Source organism: Aquarana catesbeiana, linkage group LG02 (assembly GCF_042186555.1).
Source record: "Aquarana catesbeiana isolate 2022-GZ linkage group LG02, ASM4218655v1, whole genome shotgun sequence".
Lineage (NCBI taxonomy): Eukaryota > Metazoa > Chordata > Amphibia > Anura > Ranidae > Aquarana > Aquarana catesbeiana.
Genome location: NC_133325.1, coordinates 445833718 through 445856745, shown reverse-complemented (window position 1 = coordinate 445856745; position 23028 = coordinate 445833718). Strand labels below are relative to the sequence as shown.

Sequence of the window (23028 nt, the reverse complement as noted above, 5' to 3'; positions counted from 1 at the left end):
ACAGCAGGAGCGGGTGGCCAGTGGTGCACATGGGCGTCCCAGACCCAGAAATAAAAAAGACGTACAGGTACATGATTTGGTGCTGAAGGCTTGCCCTGCCACAGTACATGTACATGGGGAGGTCCGTAAGGGGTTAAACAGTGCATGTTGTGCAGCTGCAGTTAAACTATTAGAACATAGACTAATTGCATATTAGTCTCTTCTGGCTGGTGTATAGCAGCATGGACAGGACGTGTGGCTGAGACCTTCTCTATCTTTCCACTTCCTCCTTCTGGGGTTTCTCAAAGCCAGTTTCCAAGAGACAGGAAGTGCTAATACATAAATATACATAACATTATGATAATAACACCTGACAGCAGAAGGCAGCAGATCACTACCCACTGTTCAACAGCTGATGTCACATCCTGAACAATGGCATACTTTTACTAGTTCCCGCAATGTGAGACACTCACAATTGGTGAATAAGAAATTAAAAATTTTAATAACAACTTTTTGAGCAAGCAGCAGCTCAGATTTGTACAGTTTATTCACCTGACAACACCTGCAAATCTCTTATATTTCTCTCACTCTCCAGAGAAACACTGGTTGCAGCTGCTTTCTGTAGCTGCTGCCATGCAGTGCTGAACTGGTTAACAGCTATATAAGCAAGAGGAGGGATCTGCTGAGCGAGGAGTGTTCAATAGACTGAATCAGGAAGCATTGCACTGTGGGAACTGTAGTCCAGAGCAAACACTATTATAATCAAGAGCTTTTGAACTGCATATCCCAGAAAGAGATTGCCAGGAGAAGGGGGAAGAACTGCATTTTATCATGCTGTAAAGGACATAGCATCCTCTTGCCATGAGGGTGATCAGAGAGTGCTCATCACTGTCCAGTGTGCACTACCATTGCTACATGTCGGCGGCCTGGCCAAGATCTGGAGCACTGGGAGCTCCAATAGCCAGAGTCACCTGGGTACGAAGAGTAGACCAATCACTGTGTGTGACCGGATGGTGCTGCTAGAGAGACTGAGCCATTTAGGAAATGACCATACAGTCATCTAGCAGCCTTATAGCTGCCTACAGGCTTTATTGGGACTATCAGCACATGCACCAACAGTACACCTGGACCCCAACGCTAACCAGCTGAGGAATTAGGCCTAAAGACTGTCCTTTAACAGCTGCTGAACAGAAATCTTCACCTATTGCTTAAGCTAAGAGGTATCTCTCAGGGGACATTGCACCATATCCTAGCCATTCTCCTTTAGGCTAACTATAGTATTATTGTTCACATTGCAGTTAATGCTTATATGCACTGTTTATTGTGATTTTGCTGATTCATGAGTTAATCCCATAGGTCTATTCTAAGTTACTTTGGCTTAGTGATTATACTGTCTAGCAGACTGTGTCTGAACCTATGTTCTGTGTGTTTATGCTCAAACCACCCTTTATTCTAACCTGTACCAACACACTGAGTTTATTTACCACTAAAAGGTTTTGTGTCTATTTCCGGGTGCTAATTCATAGCTGGGTTAAAGTCGTGTTCTTATAAATGCTTGAAGTAACTTTCATTTGACTAGGTGTGTCAGTAGGGCTGATGTTGTTCTTAATGTCAAGGAGCAGAACAGAGAACTCAAATTACCAAGCGGCTACTGTGGGTGAAGCTCTAAATATATATCCAGTCTCAGCTCTCCAGAGACTCTCCCTTCTCATGGCCAAGACAGCAGCAGGTGCCATTGGCTGTCAATCACAGCAAGTGAGCCAATGAGGAGAGAGAGGGAACAGGCCAAGCCGCAACTCCAGCACACCAAGGATCTCCAGAGTGGGTCCAAAGCTTTAATCAGTGATCACATCGTTAAATTGATAGCAATGTTTCAGAGACATATGCAGGACACCTTTATCAGGAATGTGACCTACAGGGATGTGTGTGTTGGGATTAGTGTGCTGGAAGTTTTCTGCGTGTGAATGGACACATGCATAGCCATGGCATGGGAACGAGCCTGCTTCAGCGCCCCCATTGCAAGCTGCTGTGGGGGCACTCGGTGGGAGGGAGGGGCCAAGAGCGCCGGTGGGGGACCCGAGAAAAGGAGGATCAGACTGCTCTGTGCAAAACCACTGCACAAAGCAGGTGAGTATGACATAACATTTAATAATACTTTAAAAAGTAATTGACAGGTGCATTTGACCTACAGTTGTCCTCCGTGTGACCTACTTAGAGCTGCTATTGCATTCCCACACACTCTCATGGGGAGTAAAGAAGATCTGACACAAACAAAAGCCTGTTAGCACCGGCCCTAAAAACATAATCCCCTTTACATTGCATGTGTGCATATTTGAAACAAAAAGCTTGCAAAGGAATTATCATTAATATATATCTTGGAAGTTCAAAAATTTAAAGCAGGGCTAAGCTCCCTCCAAAAAAAGTTAACGTTTTTATTTTTTTTTTACATTTGTTTAGTTGCTTCCTGTTTTCTGGCCTAGGCCAAAATGATGTCTTCATGGGCATTTTCATTATCTTTTATCTGGAGGAGGTACTTTCTCAGCCAAGCACACCTTCTCCCTGCATGCCTGAGCTAAGGGAAGATGGATTCCAGGAAGTAAATTCTACATGAATCATCTGCCCTTACTCAAGATGGCTATGAGGGGGAGGGGAAATTTCTCAACAAAATAAAGGATGGAGGCAAGGGTGGATGGGTGAATTTGCTTTAAATATTACAAATCAATTTAAAAGCATTTTCAGTTTGTGGTGCTAAGATACAGTTAGCTTTCCTCTTTAAGTTGCAAAGTCATTTCACCGCTCTAAGAGAAGTACAGTAAACAAGTGACAGAAAGCGCACATATACAGGGATAAAACTGAAAATTCTCAATAGTATCTAAAAAAGAGTTGTCAGATGGGAACAAAGCAGATCTGCCTGTGACATGTGTTGTGATAAGAGAACTTTAACTGTAAACCTGAAACTGTAAGCTGTATTTTGAGTTATAAGGATGTTCTGACTGCAAATAGAGAAGGAGTCATTTTAGAGTTATATAACTGTTTTGCTACTCTAAATAAATTAACTTTTGAGTAAAGTCATTTATTTTAATGTTTAACCTTAACTCAAGCTTTTTGGAAGCTTAGTGTGACAACTAATAAAATACGAGATGTAGGGCCTCCCCTATGTCTTGTATTTTAAGGGAAGAGTGAGGGAGGACCCCTCTCGAGACATTTAATTACATGTCTGAAACTTTTGGACTTGGCTGTTTCTATCCGTATTTCATCAACTTTTGGCAGCGGTTGGTGGAGACTGGGAGGTGAATTACACCCCCCCAACACAACTTCCTCTTCCCGCCCCTCCCCCCCTCCTTTATGTACACTGCTGCTGGTAAACGGATGTTTAGGAGCAGTTGGGAGTTTTTTTCAACTGCCCCTGAACTCTCCTCTATGTTATCTTGTCAATACATGTACACAGGGTCGTTTACAGTTGTTTCTAGGCAGTTGTGTTTAGAGGAATTTTTTGGAACGCAATAATATGCATTCAGAAGCTGAGTTTACAGGCATTTCAAGCGCCAAACGCTTCTAAATGCGGCTAAACGCAGTAACTCGCGTCTAGCTGCGTTTCGTTTAAAGGCGTTTTTCATTTTTGGCTATTTTTAAAAAAATTGAATTATTATTTTTTTTAAACGCTTCTAAACGTGAAACGCTGCAAAACGCAGCTAAACATGGCATGTAAACGCAGCAAAACAGACATTTTAAATGTGGGTTACTATCTGTCAAGTTAAAATCATTCAGGAGAGGTTGTAAAAACGTTCCGTGTACATGAAGCCTTGCTCATTTTATTTTCTTTTTCTCTTATGGTTTACAGCTTCACTGAAATTATGCAACCACTAGAGCTCTATCTCATAAAGCACCAAAAATTTACCAGATCAGGTCAGGTGTCACATGGGCGAAATACCACACCTAAAGATCGTAGTTATTATACCAACTCTTAAACATCCAATTTTATACAAGATACACACCCCAAACCAATCTAGCAATAGACAGAAGGCTTTTTATTATAGTTAACTGAACCCTAATGGATCCAACACAACCAGACCCTATGTCTTAAATAATACTTGTTTTGTTATGACTTTTGGCATAGTTATATACTATCGTTTGTTCTGACCACAACTGTTTTACCATTGATTGTAACTATCAACATGTTTCACCAGCATTCTGTTTAACAGTATTATTTTTTTCAACTAATCAAATATTGTGGAATTAAAAAAAAAAAAAACATTAGCATCAGTACCTGAAACAAAATTATGTCAATAAAGAGGACAAAGACACTTGGAACTCCAGTGGTGGAATTAAATAGTTTGTTAACCCAATCATAAATATGTAGATTCTGGACCCTTAAAGCAGATTACACAGTACAGCGCTTGTGCTGTGTAATCTGCCCCCCTCTAAACAGTAAAAAAAAAACCTCCCTCAACCTGCCACTTCCTGTTTGCCCTCTACTAAACAGACCACGATAACCAGGGCTGCTCTGCCCTGATCGCCGTGGTCAAAGTGCCTCCCTCCGTAATAGGCTGCCTGCTCTCTGCTCTCCTCTTTCCCCCTCACACCCCTCCTTCCTCCCTGTCAGCACCCTCCCTCTCTATCTGTCTCCGACCCCCCCCCCCCCCCCCGCCGCTATTATTGTAATATTAAAATCTTAAATTTATCACTGCCAGCCTCTGTATCAGAGGCTGGCATAGCACACTGTGTAAGTTGTATTTAAAAACGAGCGCTGTAAAAACTGAATTCCTGCTGTCTTCTGGCCGGGCGATTTCCAGCTCCGATGGGTTGCTTCTGCGGAGGAGACGAGCGGCCACGTTATCTCCCTCTGACGTCAGAGGGAGATCATGGCCCCTCCCGCAGAAGACATCCATCAGAGCTGGAAAGCGGCTGGCCTGAAGGCAGCAGGAATTCAGTATTTACAGCGCTCATTTCTAAATATAACTTAAACAGTGTGCTATGCCAGCCTTTAATAGAGAGGCTGCATAGACTTATTTTATTGCCCAAACAAACACTTTAACATACCCTAACTTCTGGTTCTGTTTCTGCCTACTTTAGAGTTTTGGGCATTCCTACTCACCTTAAGGTGCCCCCAGTCCTGTTTTTTCTTCATAATCTGGTAACATCTTATGTAATATTGTAATATAATGTCTAGTACAGGGGTCAGCAACCTGTCAATCACGATCTACCGGTTTATCGGGGGCAGTTAACAGGTAGATAGCAGGGATGAGCTCGGGCAGCTTCAGACACTGGTCCAAAGCTGCCTGAACTATCCTGCAGGCATTGGTGTGCGCAGCCTATTGCATTAGGGTGTGAAGTGCACCACAGAGCACAAACACACATGCATGTATATCAGCAGAGCAGTGGACGGTATCAGTAGTTCTTTATTTTTATTATTTTTTACAATTTTATTTTTTTCATTATTTTTTTACAAAATTATTTTTTATTTTGTTACAATTTTTTTTAGGAGACCTGTTGGGGGGCTTTGGTGACATATCTAAACAGACCCCTGATGTCCCACTTTTGAGACAGAGAAAGGGAGAGGGGACAGAAATTCCCCAGTCCGTTTCTTTGCAGCCTCAGCTGCACTGGACAGTGAACGAATAGGAAGAACTCTGTGCTGAGCGGCTTCTTGTTCATTCACAAACTGAAGGATGGGAATGAACACAGGAGTGACTGGTACAGATCACTCACTGTGTTCATTTAGAAAGGGAAGGGGCCCTTAAATGAAATATTTACTAGCCCCATCCCCTGCTCTCCATCCTGAAATCATTCCACACAGCAGGCAGGAGAGGAGGGAGGGAAGCTGGCAGCACTGCAGGGGGAGAAAGCAGGAGTAATCAGACTCACATGGGATGATTAGGGCACACCCTGTGCACATGCTTATGCCAGTAGGGAAGTTCTCAAAGCCAACAGCCAATCACAGGTGATGGAGGTGTTCCTACTTATGATTAATGTTCAAAGCTGCCGAGCGGATTACATGCCTTGTGTTCTTGTTGTGCTCTGGCGGGTGGGCACCAGTGGCTATTATCCAGTGTGCAAGTGTGGGCGGGGCACTGAGGAAAAGGGGGCCCTGTCACACATCGCACATTGGAAGTAATCCACCAATCCCCCTCCATCATTGCCAATTCCCCCCTCCCCACAGCACTAATCCCCTAAGGCTTCCCTGCAGCTGCCAGCCTCTTCTCCTCTCTCCTCTCTCCTCCCACCGGCTTTGGGTGCTGCAAACCCCTGCTGCTGACTCCCCACTGTACAGCTCCCCACCTCACCAATCCCCTGGCGCCTCCTTCCTGCAGTGCTGGTGGCCAGCTTCCCCTCCTCCCCTCACATTTATTTTTTTCACACTTTTTTCCCCTTTGTTTCAACCCGGTAAGGTAATTCTGCCTCTAACTTACTTCATTTCCTTGAGTGACAACTGTACTAAGCAACATTGTCACCCTAGCACAGAAGGCACGTTAGGGTTACATAACACCTCCCTCTGTTCTCCATAACAAGGGGAGGTGTTTTGTAGTCCATGGAGATAGCAGGGAACACTGCTAACTGATAGTAGTCTAGAGGCAGAAAGCGCAGTCATTTATCAGCTCACAAAATGTATGGCTGAACAGCTATTTTTTTCAACCTGTACAACAGATATAATAAAATACTATCAATAGTATATTTCACAGAGCAAAAAACGTTGCATTGATGGTTAGAGTTTACATACACTTTAAAGTGGGAGTAAACTCCCATAGACGAATAGTAAGGCTTACTTAAAGGTACAGTAAATATCTCCTAAACGTGTACTGTTTAGGAGATATTTACTTGTGAAGCCGCCGGTGACGTCACCGGCACATGCGCTCTGAAGGAATGGCATACCGTGCTGTTCCTTCAGAGCCCTGTGCCATAAACAGCGGCTCCTTTTCACATGCGCAGGAGTGACATCATCGCGGCTCATCCAATCAAAGGACTGGAGCCCGCCAACCCAAAAGGAAGACCGGGTGAAGATGGAAACTCTGTGACAGCGTGCCGCTGGAGGGCTTCATTTTAAGGTAAGTTTCACATAACGTGCGAGTATGCGATGCATACTCACACATTATAACTTTGACTTGCAGGTTTAAAAAGAAAAAAACAACAAAAAAACGTTAGTTTACTACCGCTTTAAATATATTGCAGCATCAAATGCTTGCTGACTGCCAACACGCAAGGTGTTGATGACCTTTTAACATCAAGAAATGAACTCGAAGGATAGCAAGCACAAATAGAAATGGAGGTGAGACAACCTAGGTATTTTAAAACAGTTGAAGAGTTTTAAACCTGCACTTATTATTTTTACATGATTGGCATAGACACAGACTTGCCAATAGACACGAGCATTAATAAGTAAAATAAAGGGCCCACTAGAGGAATCACCAGGTATTTATTGATCATAAATATTCTATGATGCTGTGCATAAAATAGTGCATCCTATTCAATGTACTATGAAGTACCTTACACATATTCTAATTTTAATTTTTACAGGTACTAAGCATTATTCTTTTAATCGAATATTCTGTTGAACTGACCAGAAGAAAGAGCTGCTGCCTTGAGATCAGCAATTATATTCGCCTTGGTAAGCACACAGTCATTACCTGAAGCTAAGGCTTGTTTTTCAGACTATTAATATTTCTTATATGCGGTTGTGGTTTCCTGGACTTCTGCTTTTTCTTAAAGTGGCAAACCGGAAATGAATGTTAATCATCAACTGTGCTTGTTGGACGCTGTAGTTCTAGCTTAATTATTAGCAGCTGTTTTTCAGTTGAAAATAAACCAGAAATCTAGTATGTTGTAATAGATATGTTGTATGTGATGAGTGGATTAGCAGTAATTATTCACTGAGGAACTTGACATTAACATCGGTGCCCCAAATAAAATGCCAGACAGACATCACCTGCCAGAGACTCCTATTACCTCTTAGGGGATGAATATCTTAAGAAAATAGGTAGGCAAAGAGCTAAATTCCCAGTTGAAAAAACAATTATGAATTGTAGGACAGGTTTTGCATTCTCATACAAGTCTATGAGAATGCAAAACCTGCAGGTCAAATGCAGGTCAGAAAGCAGTTAACTGCAGGTCAGCTGCATCTGACAATGAATTCTGAAAGATCTCAGCAGACTCTCAAACTGATGTCAAATTGATGCAATTGACACAAGCCCAAAAGCCTGTCAACACAGACCGTAATGCTATTCTCTCAGTTTTCTACACAGTCCTGCCAGATATCACAGCAAAGATCTGACCTCACTTTTCTCTACTTGAGTTAAATTAATAAATATTGCCAGGTGGTTATGGATTCCCTCTATTTATTCCATATACATATTAACTTGTCTATTCCTATAGTTAGCTAGTCTATTAAAACTCTGATAATGTTACTGTTGATAGGACAATGATATAAGGATTAAAAAACCTAGAATTTTTTTATTTTTGTGCACTGTGCTTATGTTATACAGGAGAATTGCTGCTGTTTTTCACATGTTTATCCATTTGTTAATATTGAATGGGTTTTATTTTCTTTTTCTTGCCTTACCCTAGCGCAGTTTGAGTTTCTTTTTTTCCAATGATATAAGGATAGCTATGAAAACAAACACACTGCTTACTAAAACGTCTTTTTTATTTCCCAAGAAAATAGGGAATGCTAACATAAAAAACACCAAGGGAAATATTACAGAGCATTAGGGATGAGCCAAACACCCCCCTGTTCGGTTTGCACCAGAACATGCAAAAAATTTGTTCGAACACGCGAACACCGTTAAAGTCTATGGGACACGAACATGAATAATCAAAAGTGCTAATTTTAAAGGCTTATAAGCATGTTATTGTCATAAAAAGTGTTTGGGGACCTGGGTCCTGCCCCAGGGGACATGGATCAATGCAAAAAAAAGTTTTAAAAACGGCCGTTTTTTCGGGAGCAGTGATTTTAATAATGCTTACAGTGAAACACAATAAAAGTGTAATATTCCTTTAAATTTCGTACCTGGGGGGTGTTTCGTACCAGGGGCGTATGTTTCCAGTGTTTAGAACAGTCTGACAGAAAAATTACATTTCAAAGGAAAAAAAGTAATTTAAAACTACTCGCGGCTATTAATGAATTGCCGGTCCGACAATACACATAAAAGTTCATTGATAAAAACGGCATGGGAATTCCCCACAGGGGAACCCCGAACCAAAATTTTAAAAAAATGATGTGGGGGGTCTACCTAAATTCCATACCAGGCCCTTCAGGTCTGGTATGGATATTAAGGGGAACCCCAGACAAAATTAAAAAAAAAAATGGCATGGGGTCCCCCTCATAATCCATACCAGACCCTTATCCGAGCACGCAACCTGGCAGGCTGCAGGAAAAGAGGGGAGGACGAGAGAGCGCCCCCCTCCTGAACCATACCAGGCCACATACCCTCAACATTGGGAGGGTGCTTTGGGGTAGCCCCCCAAAACACCTTGTCCCCATGTTGATGGGGACAAGGGCCTCATCCCCACAACCCTTGCCCGGTGGTTTTGGGGGTCTGCCGGCGGGGGGCTTATCGGAATCTGGAAGCCCCCTTTAACAAGGGGACCCCCAGATCCCGGCCCTCCCCCCTGTGTGAAATGGTAAGGGGGTACAAAAGTACCCCTACCATTTCACAAAAAAAGTGTCAAAAATGTTAAAAATGACAAGAGACAGTTTTTGACAATTCCTTTATTTAAATGCTTCTTCTTTCTTCTATCTTCTTTCTTCTATCTTCTATCTTTCTTCGGTTTCTTCCTCCATCTTCTTCTTCTTCTTGTTCTTCTGGTTCTTCTGGTCCTTCCTCCAGTGTTCTCGTCCAGCATCCGGCGTCTTCTTCCCTTCATCTTCTCAGGCCGCTCCGCATCCAGCATGGTGGGAGGCTCCCGCTGTGTGACGCTTCTCCTCTTCTGACGGTTCTTAAATAACAGAGGGCAGTGCCACCCGGTGACCCCGCCCCCTCTGACGCATGGTGACTTCCCTGTCCGCCCCCCCTGACATCACGGGGAATGCCACAGGGAAGTCCCCGTCAAGCCCCCGTGCGTCATAGGGGGGCGGGGTCACCAGGTGGCCCCGCCCTCTGTTATTTAAGAACGTCAGACGAGGAGAAGCGTCACACAGCGGGAGCCTCCCACCATGCTGGATGTGGAGCGACCCAGAAGACGAAGGGAAGAAGAAGCTGGTGCCACCGAGGAAGATGCCGGACGAGAACACCGGAGGAAGAACCAGAAGAACCAGAAGAAGAAGAAGATGGAGGAAGAAACCGAAGGAAGATAGAAGATAAAAGAAAGAAGATAGAAGATAGAAGAAAGAAGAAAGACGAAGCATTTAAATAAAGGAATTGTCAAAAACTGTCTCTTGCCATTTTTAACATTTTTGACACTTTTTTGTGAAATGGTAGGGGTACTTTTGTACCCCCTTACCATTTCACACAGGGGGGAGGGCCGGGATCTGGGGGTCCCCTTGTTAAAGGGGGCTTCCAGATTCCGATAAGCCCCCCGCTCGCCCACCGGGCAAGGGTTGTGGGGATGAGGCCCTTGTCCCCATCAACATGGGGACAAGGTGTTTTGGGGGGCTACCCCAAAGCATCCTCCCAATGTTGAGGGCATGTGGCCTGGTACGGTTCATGAGGGGGGCCACTCTCTCATCCCCCCCTCTTTTCCTGCTGCCTGCCAGGTTGCGTGCTCGGATAAGGGTCTGGTATGGATTTTTGGGGAGACCCCACGCCATTTTTTTAAAAAATTTGGCGCGGGGTTCCCCTTAAAATCCATACCAGACCTGAAGGGTCTGGTATAGATTTTGAGGGGGACCCCATGCCTTTTTTTTTTTAAATTTTGGCCGGGGTTCCCCTTAATATCCAGGGCCTGGTATGGAATTTAGGGGGACCCCCCACGTCATTTTTTTTTTAAATTTTGGTTCGGGATTCCCCTGTGGGGAATTCCCATGCCGTTTTTATCAATGAACTTTTATGTGTATTGTCAGACCGGCAATTCATTAATAGCCGCGAGTAGTTTTAAATGGCTTTTTTTCCTTTGAAATGTCATTTTTCTGTCAGACTGTTCTAAACACGGGAAACATAAGCCCCTTTACAGGCATACTATAGACACCCCCCAGGTACGAAATTTAAAGGAATATTACACTTTTATTGTGTTTCACTTTAAGCATTATTAAAATCACTGCTCCTGAAAAAACGGCCGTTTTTAAAACTTTTTTTTGCATTGATCCATTTCCCCTGGGGCAGGACCCAGGTCCCCAAACACTTTCTATGACAATACCATGCATATAAGACTTTAAAATTAGCACTTTTGATTTCTCCCATAGACTTTTAAAGGGTGTTCCGTGGCATTCGAATTTGCCGCGAACACCCCAAAGTTTAGTGTTTAGCGAACTGGCGAACAGCCGATGTTCGACTCGAACTCGAAGCTCATCCCTACAGAGCATATAACAAAAGAACATCAAAGATACTTAACGCAAGGCGGTCCTCTAGATATTGTCTTGTCAGCTGGGCTCAAAATGGCAAGAGAGCCATGCGGCACGAGTGCCATCAGGCAAGCGAGCTAAGAGTGGAAAGGAACGATTTCCCTTCTGTGTGCACTTTTTAAAATCCATCCATACACCGTCCAGACCTAACCCCATTGCCAGCCCATCTCGGTTTCTGACGAATCAAAGTAGTTAATATATTTCTGTCTGTCCTGCTGTATTCGCCTCTAGGGGCAACATCCATGTATCATCTCTATGTGAGCCGGGTCATCTTCAGTGATTGTTGGTCCTTTGATCTTCTGTAGCCCACCCTCATAAATCATCCTGGCAGCCATGGCCCTCTTTGAAGCTTGCTTGCAGAGTGCTAATCAAGGATTTCAATCTTATCACACCAGTTGGTCAGGAGCCAAGTTTTTGTTCAGCATCCTTGCTAGGGGCATGAATTGACACCCTGCTGGGTCAACTTTCAACTTAAGTCACCTGGTTTTATCAATCAGAAAGAAACTCCAGAAATATGATATTAAACCATGTTGCCTTCCAACACCAATACAGCTTGGTCAAGAACATTCCTAGTTGGTGATAATGATTAAAGAGGAGAATCAAGTAAGCATGAATAGGCATAGTGGATAATGACTAGAGAGAAGATCAGGTATTGATGAAAGTGGAAGACAGTGATCACAGAGGGGAGAAGAATGGGAATGGAACAATGAGGATGAGAATGATAAGAAAGGAAGCTAAGGATCTCATATATGGGGTAGCCTAAAATAAACCTCTTAATATACAAAGTTCTTAAAATTGCCCTGGGACATGGGCCCACGAATGAGACAGTTACTGGTTGGATATTATTAGGTGTCTGGAGGAGAAGCTGTCTATTCCAAATATCTGCACCCCATTTGTTGAGGAGTAACTGCATGGTTCACAGAAGGCATTACTCTGTCTTAGAGATGGAAAGAAGTAAATCCCCTCATCATCCAATTCTGGATAGATCGTCTCCATTATGTCCATTACCATAGAGGAGTGATACTATATATTAAAATTGTGTCTACAGCTTGTTGCTGAATGTATTTCAAGTAGACTTTTTCTATCATGTATTATGATGCTCTCTCTACTCTGAACTCTTTGGAGAATAAATGTGTGCAGTATTGCATTTGTACCAGTTATTCATATTGCCATACGTTAAATACGAAGCTTTCAGTGTCAACTTTCTCACAAGTCTATAGTTCTTTGATGGTTGAAACACATTCTCTGGTCATTTGTAACTAAATGCCATGTACATTTAGGTACAAAATGTTACTTAATACTGGTACCATGTCTTGAGAAAGTATTATTTCACTATATTGTCAAAAGTATTGAGACACCTGCCTTTACACATGCAGGAACTTTAATTGCATTACAGTCTTAGTCCATAGGATTCAATATTGAGTTGGTCCACCCTTTGCAGCTATAACAGCTTCAACTCTTCTAGGAAGGCTGTCCACATGGTTTAAGAGTGTGTCTATGGGAATGTTTGACCATTCTTCCAGAAGCACATTTGTGAGGTCAGGCACTGATGTTGGAGAGAAGGCCTGGCTTGCAGTCTCTGCTCTAATTCATCCCAAAGGTGTTCTATCAGGACCAGTGGGGGCAGGGCACGGCAGTGAAAGAGGATGCCCCATGTGAGAAGACGTGATGGGATAGAGCTCCTCTGCTAACTCTCACTTCTATCCCTCTTATCCTGAGATTGATGGTATGATGAGCCGTGCTGAAGCCGTGTAGATCCCGGCCCCGACCGTTGGCTTCCTACCGCTGGCTTCCTCCCTCTCTCTATCACTGGTGTGTCAGCTGGTGTATCACTGCTCTGCTCGCAGCAGTGCTTGCTGATTTTCAGTGTATGCCTGCCTTATCTCTGATTATCGCTACTCTACAGTGCTCTGAGGAAATTCTTGGCATTCAATGAGATCAGCAGCTTCTCCATGGCCTCACGGCAATCCTGGACTCTTCGGCACTCGATCCTCCTTCTGGTCGGTCTGTTAATCAGATTCATCTTTGGCTTCTTTGATCAGACTTTGTCTCAGGTATTTAAGTGACTGCAAACCCCCCAAGGACCCCCCGTGGTCTCCTAGGATCTCTGGGCTCACTTTATGGCAACTCTGATTATCTATCCTGCTTCAGATTTTAAAAATATTTTAACTGTCTGCTTTACTCGCTGCCTGTTATAATAGCTGCTTGTTAGATATCAGCTGGCTGTTATAAAAACAATACCAGCTGCCATCCTATCCATTACTTGCTACATACAGTGCCTTGCAAAAGTATTCACCCCCTTGGCATTTTTCGTGTTTTGTTGCCTCAAAACCTGGAATTAAAATGGATTGTTTGAGGATTTGCATCATTTAATTTACAGAACATGCCCACAACTTTGAAGATTTTTTTTTATTGTGAACCAAACAACAAATAGGACAAAATAACAGAAAAAGTCAATGTGCATAACTATTCACCCCCCTAAATTCAATACTTTGTAGAGTCACCTTTTGCAGCTATCACAGCTCCAAGTCGCCTTGGATAAGTCTCCATGAGCTTGCCACATCTTACCACTGGGATTTTTGCCCATTCCTCCTTGCAAAACTGCTCCAGCTCCTTCAAGTTGGATGGTTTGCACTTGTAAACAGCAATCTTTAAGTCTGACCACAGATTTTCTATTGGATTGAGGTCTGGGCTTTGACTAAGCCATTCCAACACATTTACATGTTTCCCCTTAAACCACTCAAGTGTTGCTTTAGCAGTGTGTTTGGGGTCATTGTCCTGCTGGAAGGTAGACCTCAGTCCTAGCCTCAAATCACACACAGAGTGGTACAGGTTTTGCTCAAGAATATCCCTGTATTTAGCACCATCCATATTTCCCTCAACTCTGACCAGTATCCCAACTCTGACCATGTTTCACTGTGGGGATGGTGTTCTTTGGGTGATGTGATATGTTGGGTTTGCGCCAGACATAGCGTTTCCTTTGATGGCCAAAAAGTTCAATTTTAGTCTCATCAGACCAGAGCACCTTCCTCTATACATTTTGGGAATCTCCCACATGCCTTTTCGCAAACTCAAAATGTGCCGTTTTGTTTTTTGCTGAAAGTAATGGCTTTCTTCTGGCCACTCTGCCATAAAGCCCAACTCTATGGAGTGTATGGCTTATTGTCGTTCTATGTACAGATACTTCAGTCTCTGCTGTGGAAGTCTTCAGCTCCTCCAGGGTTACCTTAGGTCTCTGTGCTACTTCTCTGATTAATACCCTCTTTGCCCGGTGAGTTTTGGTGTGCGGCCGTCTCTTGGCAGGTTTGCTGTTGTGCCATGTTCTTTCCATTTGGTTATGATAGATTCGATGGTGCTCCTAGGGATCATAAAAGATTTGGATATTTTTTATAACCTAACCCTGACTTGTACTTCTCAACAACATTGTCCCCTACTTGTTTGGAGAGTTCCTTGGTCTTCATGGCAGTGGTTAGTGGTGTCTCTTGCTTAGGTGTTGCAGCCTCTGGGGCCTTTCAAAAAGGTGTGTATATGTAATGACAGATCATGTGACACTTAGATTGGACATCATTTCACTAATTATGTGACTTTTGAAGGTAGTGGGATGCACCAGAGCTTTTTATGGGCTTCATAGCAAAGGGGGTGAATACATACGCACATGTCAATGATCAGTTTTTTATTTTTGAAAAATAGTTTTATGTATATATTTTTCTAATTTTACTTCATCAACTTAGACTATTGTGTTCTGATCCATCACATATAATTCAGATTAAAAAAAAACATTGAACTAAAGGCTGTAATGTAACAAAATAGGTAAAAAGTCAAGGGGGTGAATACTTTTGCAAGGCACTGTATTCCTTGCTCCCATATCTTTGTGATATTAAGTATGAGGCCAGGGGTATCTCAGAACATTCCCTTATAGTGCTAATTTTTTCTTTTAGGACTAGTTCAGGATGTACTCTATGGAAGGTGAACTCATACTGGTTGTCACTTTTTTCTCCACCTGAAGAAACTATGACTGAATTAATTACTTACCAGGATATAAACAGAACCTCAGTCTCACTTCTAATATATTGGGATGCATTGAAAGCGTATCTCCGAGGTCTCCTTATTGTGCAGATATCAAAAATTAAGAAACAATCTAGGCGGTGGGAAAAAACTCTAGCTGATAACATGATGAAGGCCGAATTCCTATATATAACTAATCCAAATGAAGATAGTAAAAAAGAATGGCTTCATAGCCAACTACATTTTGCAGCAGTGGCTGAGAAGAAGGCAGAAAATAAAAGATTCTTCCTACAATAATCATAGTTTGAGAAGGGAAAGGGGACAGGGCACCTATTGGCATCTATTGTAAAAGCTCAGCTTATATACATACAACCATCTTCAATCAATGCAATCATCTTCAATACAATCATCTTATATAAATACAATCATCTTTAAATAAGAGGATTGATACTACCCCAGAGATATTGGAGGTATTCAGGGAATTTAACCAGGCACTATATAAGAGTAGAGTATTTTACCCAGAGGAGTCCCTGAATAGAATCTTTGATACTATTGTAAATATTAGATTCCACGCTTAGGATCGAAGGTTGCAGCCTCCCCTGTTAGGTTCCCAAGGGAACTTACATGTATAGATAAGAAAAAGTGGGGTGATGGCGCTACGATACAGGCACTAAGTGGTTGTAGGAAAATAGTGTGTGATAAACCAAATTCTTTCACCATACCATAAAATTTATAAAGGTACTAATTGTGTTTCACAGATGTGTGATAAGAAAGTGAACGTGTAAAAAATTCCAAAACAAACGGAAAAGAATTATTAAATTACCTATATCCCTAATTACTTGAAAAAAGTGTATTAGATGTGTCTAAATAAGACTGATAAGCAACCTAAATACGTGGTTAATGGGATGCATGTCCACCCTCATCCAACCTAAAAACCGTTGCAAACATAATCATTAAACCATTAAAAAAGAGTGATTAAATATACAGATATCCCCACATCTATTATATGCAGAAGCTGAATTATATAAACGCTACCCTAAAAAATGTGCAAAAGCAATCCACAGTGAATACTTAGTATTGGTGAGTGTTCAGTAAATAGTCCAAAAAACTGACCATTAATAACCATAGAAATGTGCAAAAAATGTCACTCAATCAGAAGATTAAATATTAAAAAAGGAAAAAAATATATATATGATCCCAGATGTCCAAAACCAGGTGAGTTTGGTGCAAGACAGATAATGTGACTGTAGTGCTCCCCCAATGGGTCCCCACTCACCAGAGGTAGATACCCCTGCAGGGGTAGTAGGCAAAAGAGTGGGCAACTCCAGTAGGATCTTCACCTTGGTATGCCATGCTAGGTTTTCTTTACCTCCATGGACCTTTCCACCTGTTCTGTGAGATTTCAGGTTATCCTGCGATCAGGGTTCCCCAGGTCCTTCCACAGCAGCAGGCGGCACGATCCTCACAGGAAAAAACAAGGGGCTCCCATAGTGTAGTAGTAAAAAGGATTTTATTTTAAAAAATGTATTAAAAACAATCGCTAGTAACGATGGTACACGTGAGCGAGGAACCGCATATGTAAGTAAGCAGTATGCCGGTCCGTGGCGTGGGTACCAATCTGCGTTCCAAATCCAGGCACTTCTGGGTATGACGTAAGAGCGTGGCTCCACCTTACGTGTTTCTTCATTGGACGTTCTCAAAGGAGGTGCCATCACGCCACGCTCTAACAACTCATATAGACGAGCGGCCCGGCGGCACCTCCCCGCTCCCCTGCAATGGCAAATGAGCGGTTTGGGACAGCTGAGGATGCGGCCAGCCAGAAAAGCAGACCTCACCATAGATAAACTATATTCCGCTCGTCTATGTGTGGAACAGACAGAGGAACCATAAGACACACCAAACATATTAACCATATTTGTATATGCAGACATATTATAGTAATACACCATATGAGTGAGTCTACTGGAAATAAAATGAGGTAAAAGAAAACAATTGATTAAACGAGTAAACTAAAATAAAATTAATTAAAAAAAATATAGTTAAATTGATATAGATAAAATAAGAAAAAGAGGAGTACGGCCAAGTGGTCACTTCAGGTACTGCATATAGCCTTGGTGATGAAATATACATGGGGCATTATACTTCTAATTGCAAACCTTCAATGCATACAAATAGCCCGAAGTGGATAAGATCCCCACTAAGTGGCTAAACAATGTAGATGATCAACCCATAGATAATATATAATAACTATAACTAAAAAGTATATATAGGAGGGTCATTCCAATTGTAAACTACATACCCCTCAGCATTAAAATAAGGCTGAAACAGTACCAAATATCAATAGCGTGCATCCATATGTAATAGTGTATTTAGCACTGAAATGCATGTGAAAAAATCGCATAAGGTGGAAAGGTGCCCAATATACAATAAGGTGGAGATATGGATTCCACTCTCCCATTACCAGAACAAGGGCAAGGTGTTCTAAAGATAGATATTATTTAATGTTTAGCAAAAAAAAATTTTTTTTTGATAAAGTGTACTACTTATATACAAATCATTAAAACACCCATCAGAGAGACTCCCCCCACATGGTGTGTTATGTTGCAGCTAAATATTAAACTAAGGGGGTCGGTACAAAAGGTTCACCCCTTATGATACACCCCCTTAATATAAAGCTAATATATAAATAAATATTCTAAATCAAATCCTACATCTTATGCTAAGCCACTAATAACAGGCATCTTACTAGGTCTGAATGTGACCCATAATCCCAGGGCATCATATGCCCAGGGAAATTAGAATTAAAATTAAAAAAGGGGGAAGGGAAAAGTGGTGTCCCTAGTTGGCCTGGGGGAGGTTGTGATCGGTGGATTAGGAGATGAGTACACGCTATTAAGTTGTAGAGGGGGTAAGTCTCATATGTAGTGGGACGCTAATACCTATATTAGATAAACGCACCAGCATCCGGTGGGCAGAGTTGTACCCCACTTGGCGCTGGTGCGCAGGGTGGGCTAGAAGGCTGGTACATTAATTAAGAAGATGTTATGCTAACTTCATTGAGTATATCTCAAGGAGAAGATATATGATATTGGCTATGAGTGGAAGATAACCCAAAAGCCATCCATTATTGCCAAGAGCCATTTCTAATCATTAGGCCCAGCTTCATGTGTTATCACCTTCCTAATCTATGATAGGTATTCAAGGATTTGCTATGAAGCAGTTCAGATCAATATCTAGGTTCAGTCCTTTGGGGGCAAGGGACCCCAGCCAGTATATCCAGCTAGTTTAATTCCTGGAAATTAGGGTTTCCCTGTTACCACCCCTCCAATGTTCTTGTACGGAATCAATCCCATAGAAAATGAGCCCACTTGGATCTCGGTGGCGGGCCTCATCAAAATGTCTTGACAAGCTGTGATTGGGAAAACCTTTTTTGATGTTTTTAATGTACTCCCGTATCTGGACAAAGAGGAGGCGGGTGGTTCTGCCCACATACTGAAGGTGGCAAGGGCATTCAATGATGTATGTGACATGTGTGCTCCGGCATGTAATTAATTGCTTAATATGGTATTCTTTATGGTCAGTAAGCGATTTAAATGTGGTCTTCTTTCTTGGTTGTCTTTTGATAACCTTGCAAGGTAGACATCTTAGACATCTATAAAACCCCTTGAGATCAGGGAGAATTTTGATCGGTTTGGGGGGGTCTATAGCATTACGTACCAGATGGTTCCTCAGGGTGGGTGCCTTTCTATATATGAATTTGGGTTTTGTGGGCAGGATTTTAGATAGAACACAATCCTCTATTAATATCGGCCAGTATTTTTTCACAATCCGTTCCAAATCTTTGAACTGGCTATTAGATCCAGTTATGAAGGCTATGTCGGTTGGTTCATTCGTCTTGTTATTCTTTTTGTGAAATAGAGTATTTCTATCCATTGCCATGATTTCTGTTTTAAGTTTCAAGAGGCTTTCAAATCCATAGCCGTTTTCATGGAACCTATTGATTAAAATATCGGCCTGAGCATTGAAATCTTCAATTGTGTCAGTTACGGCGTATCCGCATTAGTTGGCCTTTGGGAATATTACACTTCCACCGTGGGTGGTGGCAGCTCGAAGTGGGGATATACCCGTTCCGGTCAGTCGCCTTAAAAAATGTACGAGTGGATAAAGTGTCCCCTACTTTGAAAATCTCCAAATCCAAGTAGTCTATCTTCTGATCACTCCACTTTCCTGTGAACGTAATTCCGTAGTTGTTTGTGTTCAGATCTTCAAGGAATTTGCTAAAGCTATCTGGTGTTCCATCCCAGAGTATTATCAAATCATCAATGTATCTTTTGTACATCTTGATTTGAGGGATATTCTTACTGTAAATATACTTGTCCTCCCACATATTCATAAATAGGTTCGCTACGCTTGGAGCGTAGCGAGCTCCCATTGCAACACCTTTTATTTGTACATAGTACTCCTTGTTGTACCAAACGTAGTTACATTCCATGGCGATTTTTAGGCCCTCTAGAATGTAATTAATTTGTTGTTGCTTCATCCCTGTGTGGGCATGTAATGCTTTCTCCACTCCTAAGAGGCTATCTTTTTGTTTGATACTTGTATATAATGAGTTGACATCTATTGTAGCAAGCAACCAGTGTTCCACACCTTGTATACTCTGGAGCTCTTGGATGAGTTGCATGCTGTCCCGTAGATAAGATTTGCCTTCTTGTACCAAAGGTTTAAGATATTTGTCCAGGTACTCCCCAAGTCTAGAGAAGACCAAATTGATTCCACTAATAATGGGTCTCCCCGGGGGTTTTTCCAGTCTTTTGTGGATCTTAGGTGTATAATATACCACTGGTGTTTTTGTGGAATTTGAGACCAGATATTCCGCTTCTTTGGGATTAAGGATACCCTTATTTTTCCCTTTTTCCACAAAACTGTTCAGTTTCTTCTCATATCTTTTCTTGGGATTTCCTTTCAGTTTCATGTAGGTATTTTCTGTGTTTAATAAGTTGTCCATCTCTTCTTGGTAGTCTTTTTTGTTTAAGATTACTAATCCTCCCCCTTTATCTGCAGGCCGTATTATCACCTCATGCTTGCTTCCTATTTCTTTGATAGTTCTCCAGATATTATGTGCTTTCTTATTGCCTTTCCACATTGCGTTCATATCATCCTCTACCATCTTCTTGAATGCATTTATGCATTGGTTACCAGGCGTTTTCGGATTGAAGATGGAATTGTTTCTCAGGTTTGTCTGTATATACTCTGAGTCTTCCCTTCTCCCGTTCACTGTATTTATGGCAAAATGTTTCTTTATATTGAGTTTCCTCAAAAACTTTTGGAGGTCAATATAGACCTCAAATTTATCCATGGGCTTGTCAGGGGCATATTTAAGCCCTAATTCAAGCACTTTCAACTCCTCTTTAGAAAACTGTACATTACTTAGATTAAAAATTCCTTGGCCTAACATTCTCGCCTCCTTTTTCTTCTTCTTGCCTCCTCTTCTTCCTCTTGTCTGCTTTCTCTTTCTAGGTTCCTCTGTATGGGTCCTGTGTTTCCTCCCTGGTAATGATCTCTCCTGATTCTAGGGTGTATGTTATCTCCATAAGCCTGATGTTCGGTCGGGACCCTTTCTTCCCTCGCATACTGATGATTTTTCTCCTGGAGGTCTTCCTCTGTACCCATTCTGTCTTCTCCATCCAGAATTCCTGTAGGGGATATGGGGTCTCCATCTCCCAGGTGGCCTGTCCCGATGGGTAGCCCTGGGAAAACCCCTTTCATCCTCATAATCCCTCCTATAAGGAGAACGGGGACCCCTCTGTTCATACCTCCGTAATGGTGAAAAACTATTATATATGGGTACATTATATCTATTATTGTTTGGGGTTCTATAGGCTGGGGGCGCTTGATATTCATCTCTTCTATCTTCCCTCCTTCCTGGGTATCTATTAGAGGGTCCAGGTCTTTCCTGACTCAAGGGTGGATTGTTAACTACTTCAGTTCGTGTGAACCCCAACAATCCTAGGGGTCGGGTTGATATAGGTTCTTCAGAGCTCTCATCCATAGAGAGATCTTCTAGTTCGTCTTGTTGGTCTTCCAGTGTTACTTGCCATTTATATACTTCGGAATTTTTATAATCCAACACATCTCTCTTAATTTTTTTCTGTTTTTTGGCCTGAGTATCACTGTCATATTTTTTGATGGATTATTGGAGCTCTTTCTCCTTATCCTTATATTCCTTTAAGTGGGCAAAAGGTGCGAGTAGGTTTTTTTATCTCCATTATATTGGTTTCAATCCCCCTTAATTTGAACTTTCTCCTTGCTATAATGTTTTGGAGTAGTTCTCCTTCACATTTATTAAAGAGGGTATACCAGTCTTTCATAAGGTCAGCATCATCAATGCTATCATTAGGGTGTACATCCCACCTGAGTCTCCTGGGGGTCATTTTTTCCGTAATGTACATCTCCAAAGTAGCAATGTCCCACCAGACCCTTAATTGTTTTTCTAAGGTATGTTTCAGTTGTTTCATCAGGCCATGCATATCCTTGTTATTAGTAACCTGCTCTTGGCTGAAAATACCCTCTATATCTATATTTCTATTTGTCATATAGGCAAAGATATCCATAGCAGCAGAAGAAGTCACACCCTAAGGTGATCTGTAAAATGGTAAATATTAGATTCCGCGCTTAGGATCGAAGGTTGCAGCCTCCCCTGTTAGGTTCCCAAGGGAACTTACATGTATAGATAAGAAAAAGTGGGGTGATGGCACTAAGTGGTTGTAGGAAAATAGTGTGTGATAAACCAAATTCTTTCACCATACCATAAAATTTATAAAGGTACTAATTGTGTTTCACAGATGTGTGATAAGAAAGTGAACATGTAAAAAATTCCAAAACAAACGGAAAAGAAAAGAAACTTGGCCGTACTCCTCTTTTTCTTATTTTATCCATATCAATTTAACTATAGTTTTTATTTTATTTTATTTTAGTTTACTCTTTTAATCAATTGTTTTCTTTTACCTCATTTTATTTCCAGTAGACTCACTCATATGGTGTATTACTATAATATGTCTGCATATAAACGTATGATTAATATGTTTGGTGTGTCTTATGGTTCCTCTGTCTGTTCCACACATAGACGAGCGGAATATAATTTATCTATGGTGAGGTCTGCTTTTATGGCTGGCCGCATCCTCAGCTGTCCCAAACCGCTCATTTGCCATTGCAGGGGGGCGGGAGGTGCCGCTGGGCCGCTCGTCTATATGAGTTGTTAGAGCATGGAGTGATGGCACCGCCTTTGAGAACATCCAATGACGAAACGCGTAAGGCGGAGCCACGCTCTTACGTCATACCCAGAAGTGTCTGGATTTGGAACGCAGATTGGTATGCATGCCATGGACCGGCATACTGCTTACTTACATATGCGGTTCCTCGCTCACGTGTACCATCGTTACTAGCAATTGTTTTTAATACATTTTTTAAAATAAAATCCTTTTTACTACTACACTATGGGAGCCCCTTGTTTGTTTCTGTGAGGATCATGCCGCCTGCTGCTGTGGAAGGAC

At 41.9% G+C, this 23028-nt stretch overlaps 1 protein-coding gene across 1 annotated transcript in view; it reads left to right on the top strand.

Moving 5' to 3' along the window:
* LAPTM5 (lysosomal protein transmembrane 5) overlaps nt 1-23028 on the top strand; it is a 100081-nt gene that overhangs the window by 32221 nt on the left and 44832 nt on the right. Inside the window, exon 2 of the mRNA XM_073615571.1 lies at nt 7492-7582. Within this exon, the coding sequence (XP_073471672.1) occupies nt 7492-7582 (91 nt within the window). The remainder of the gene's footprint in view (nt 1-7491; nt 7583-23028) is intronic.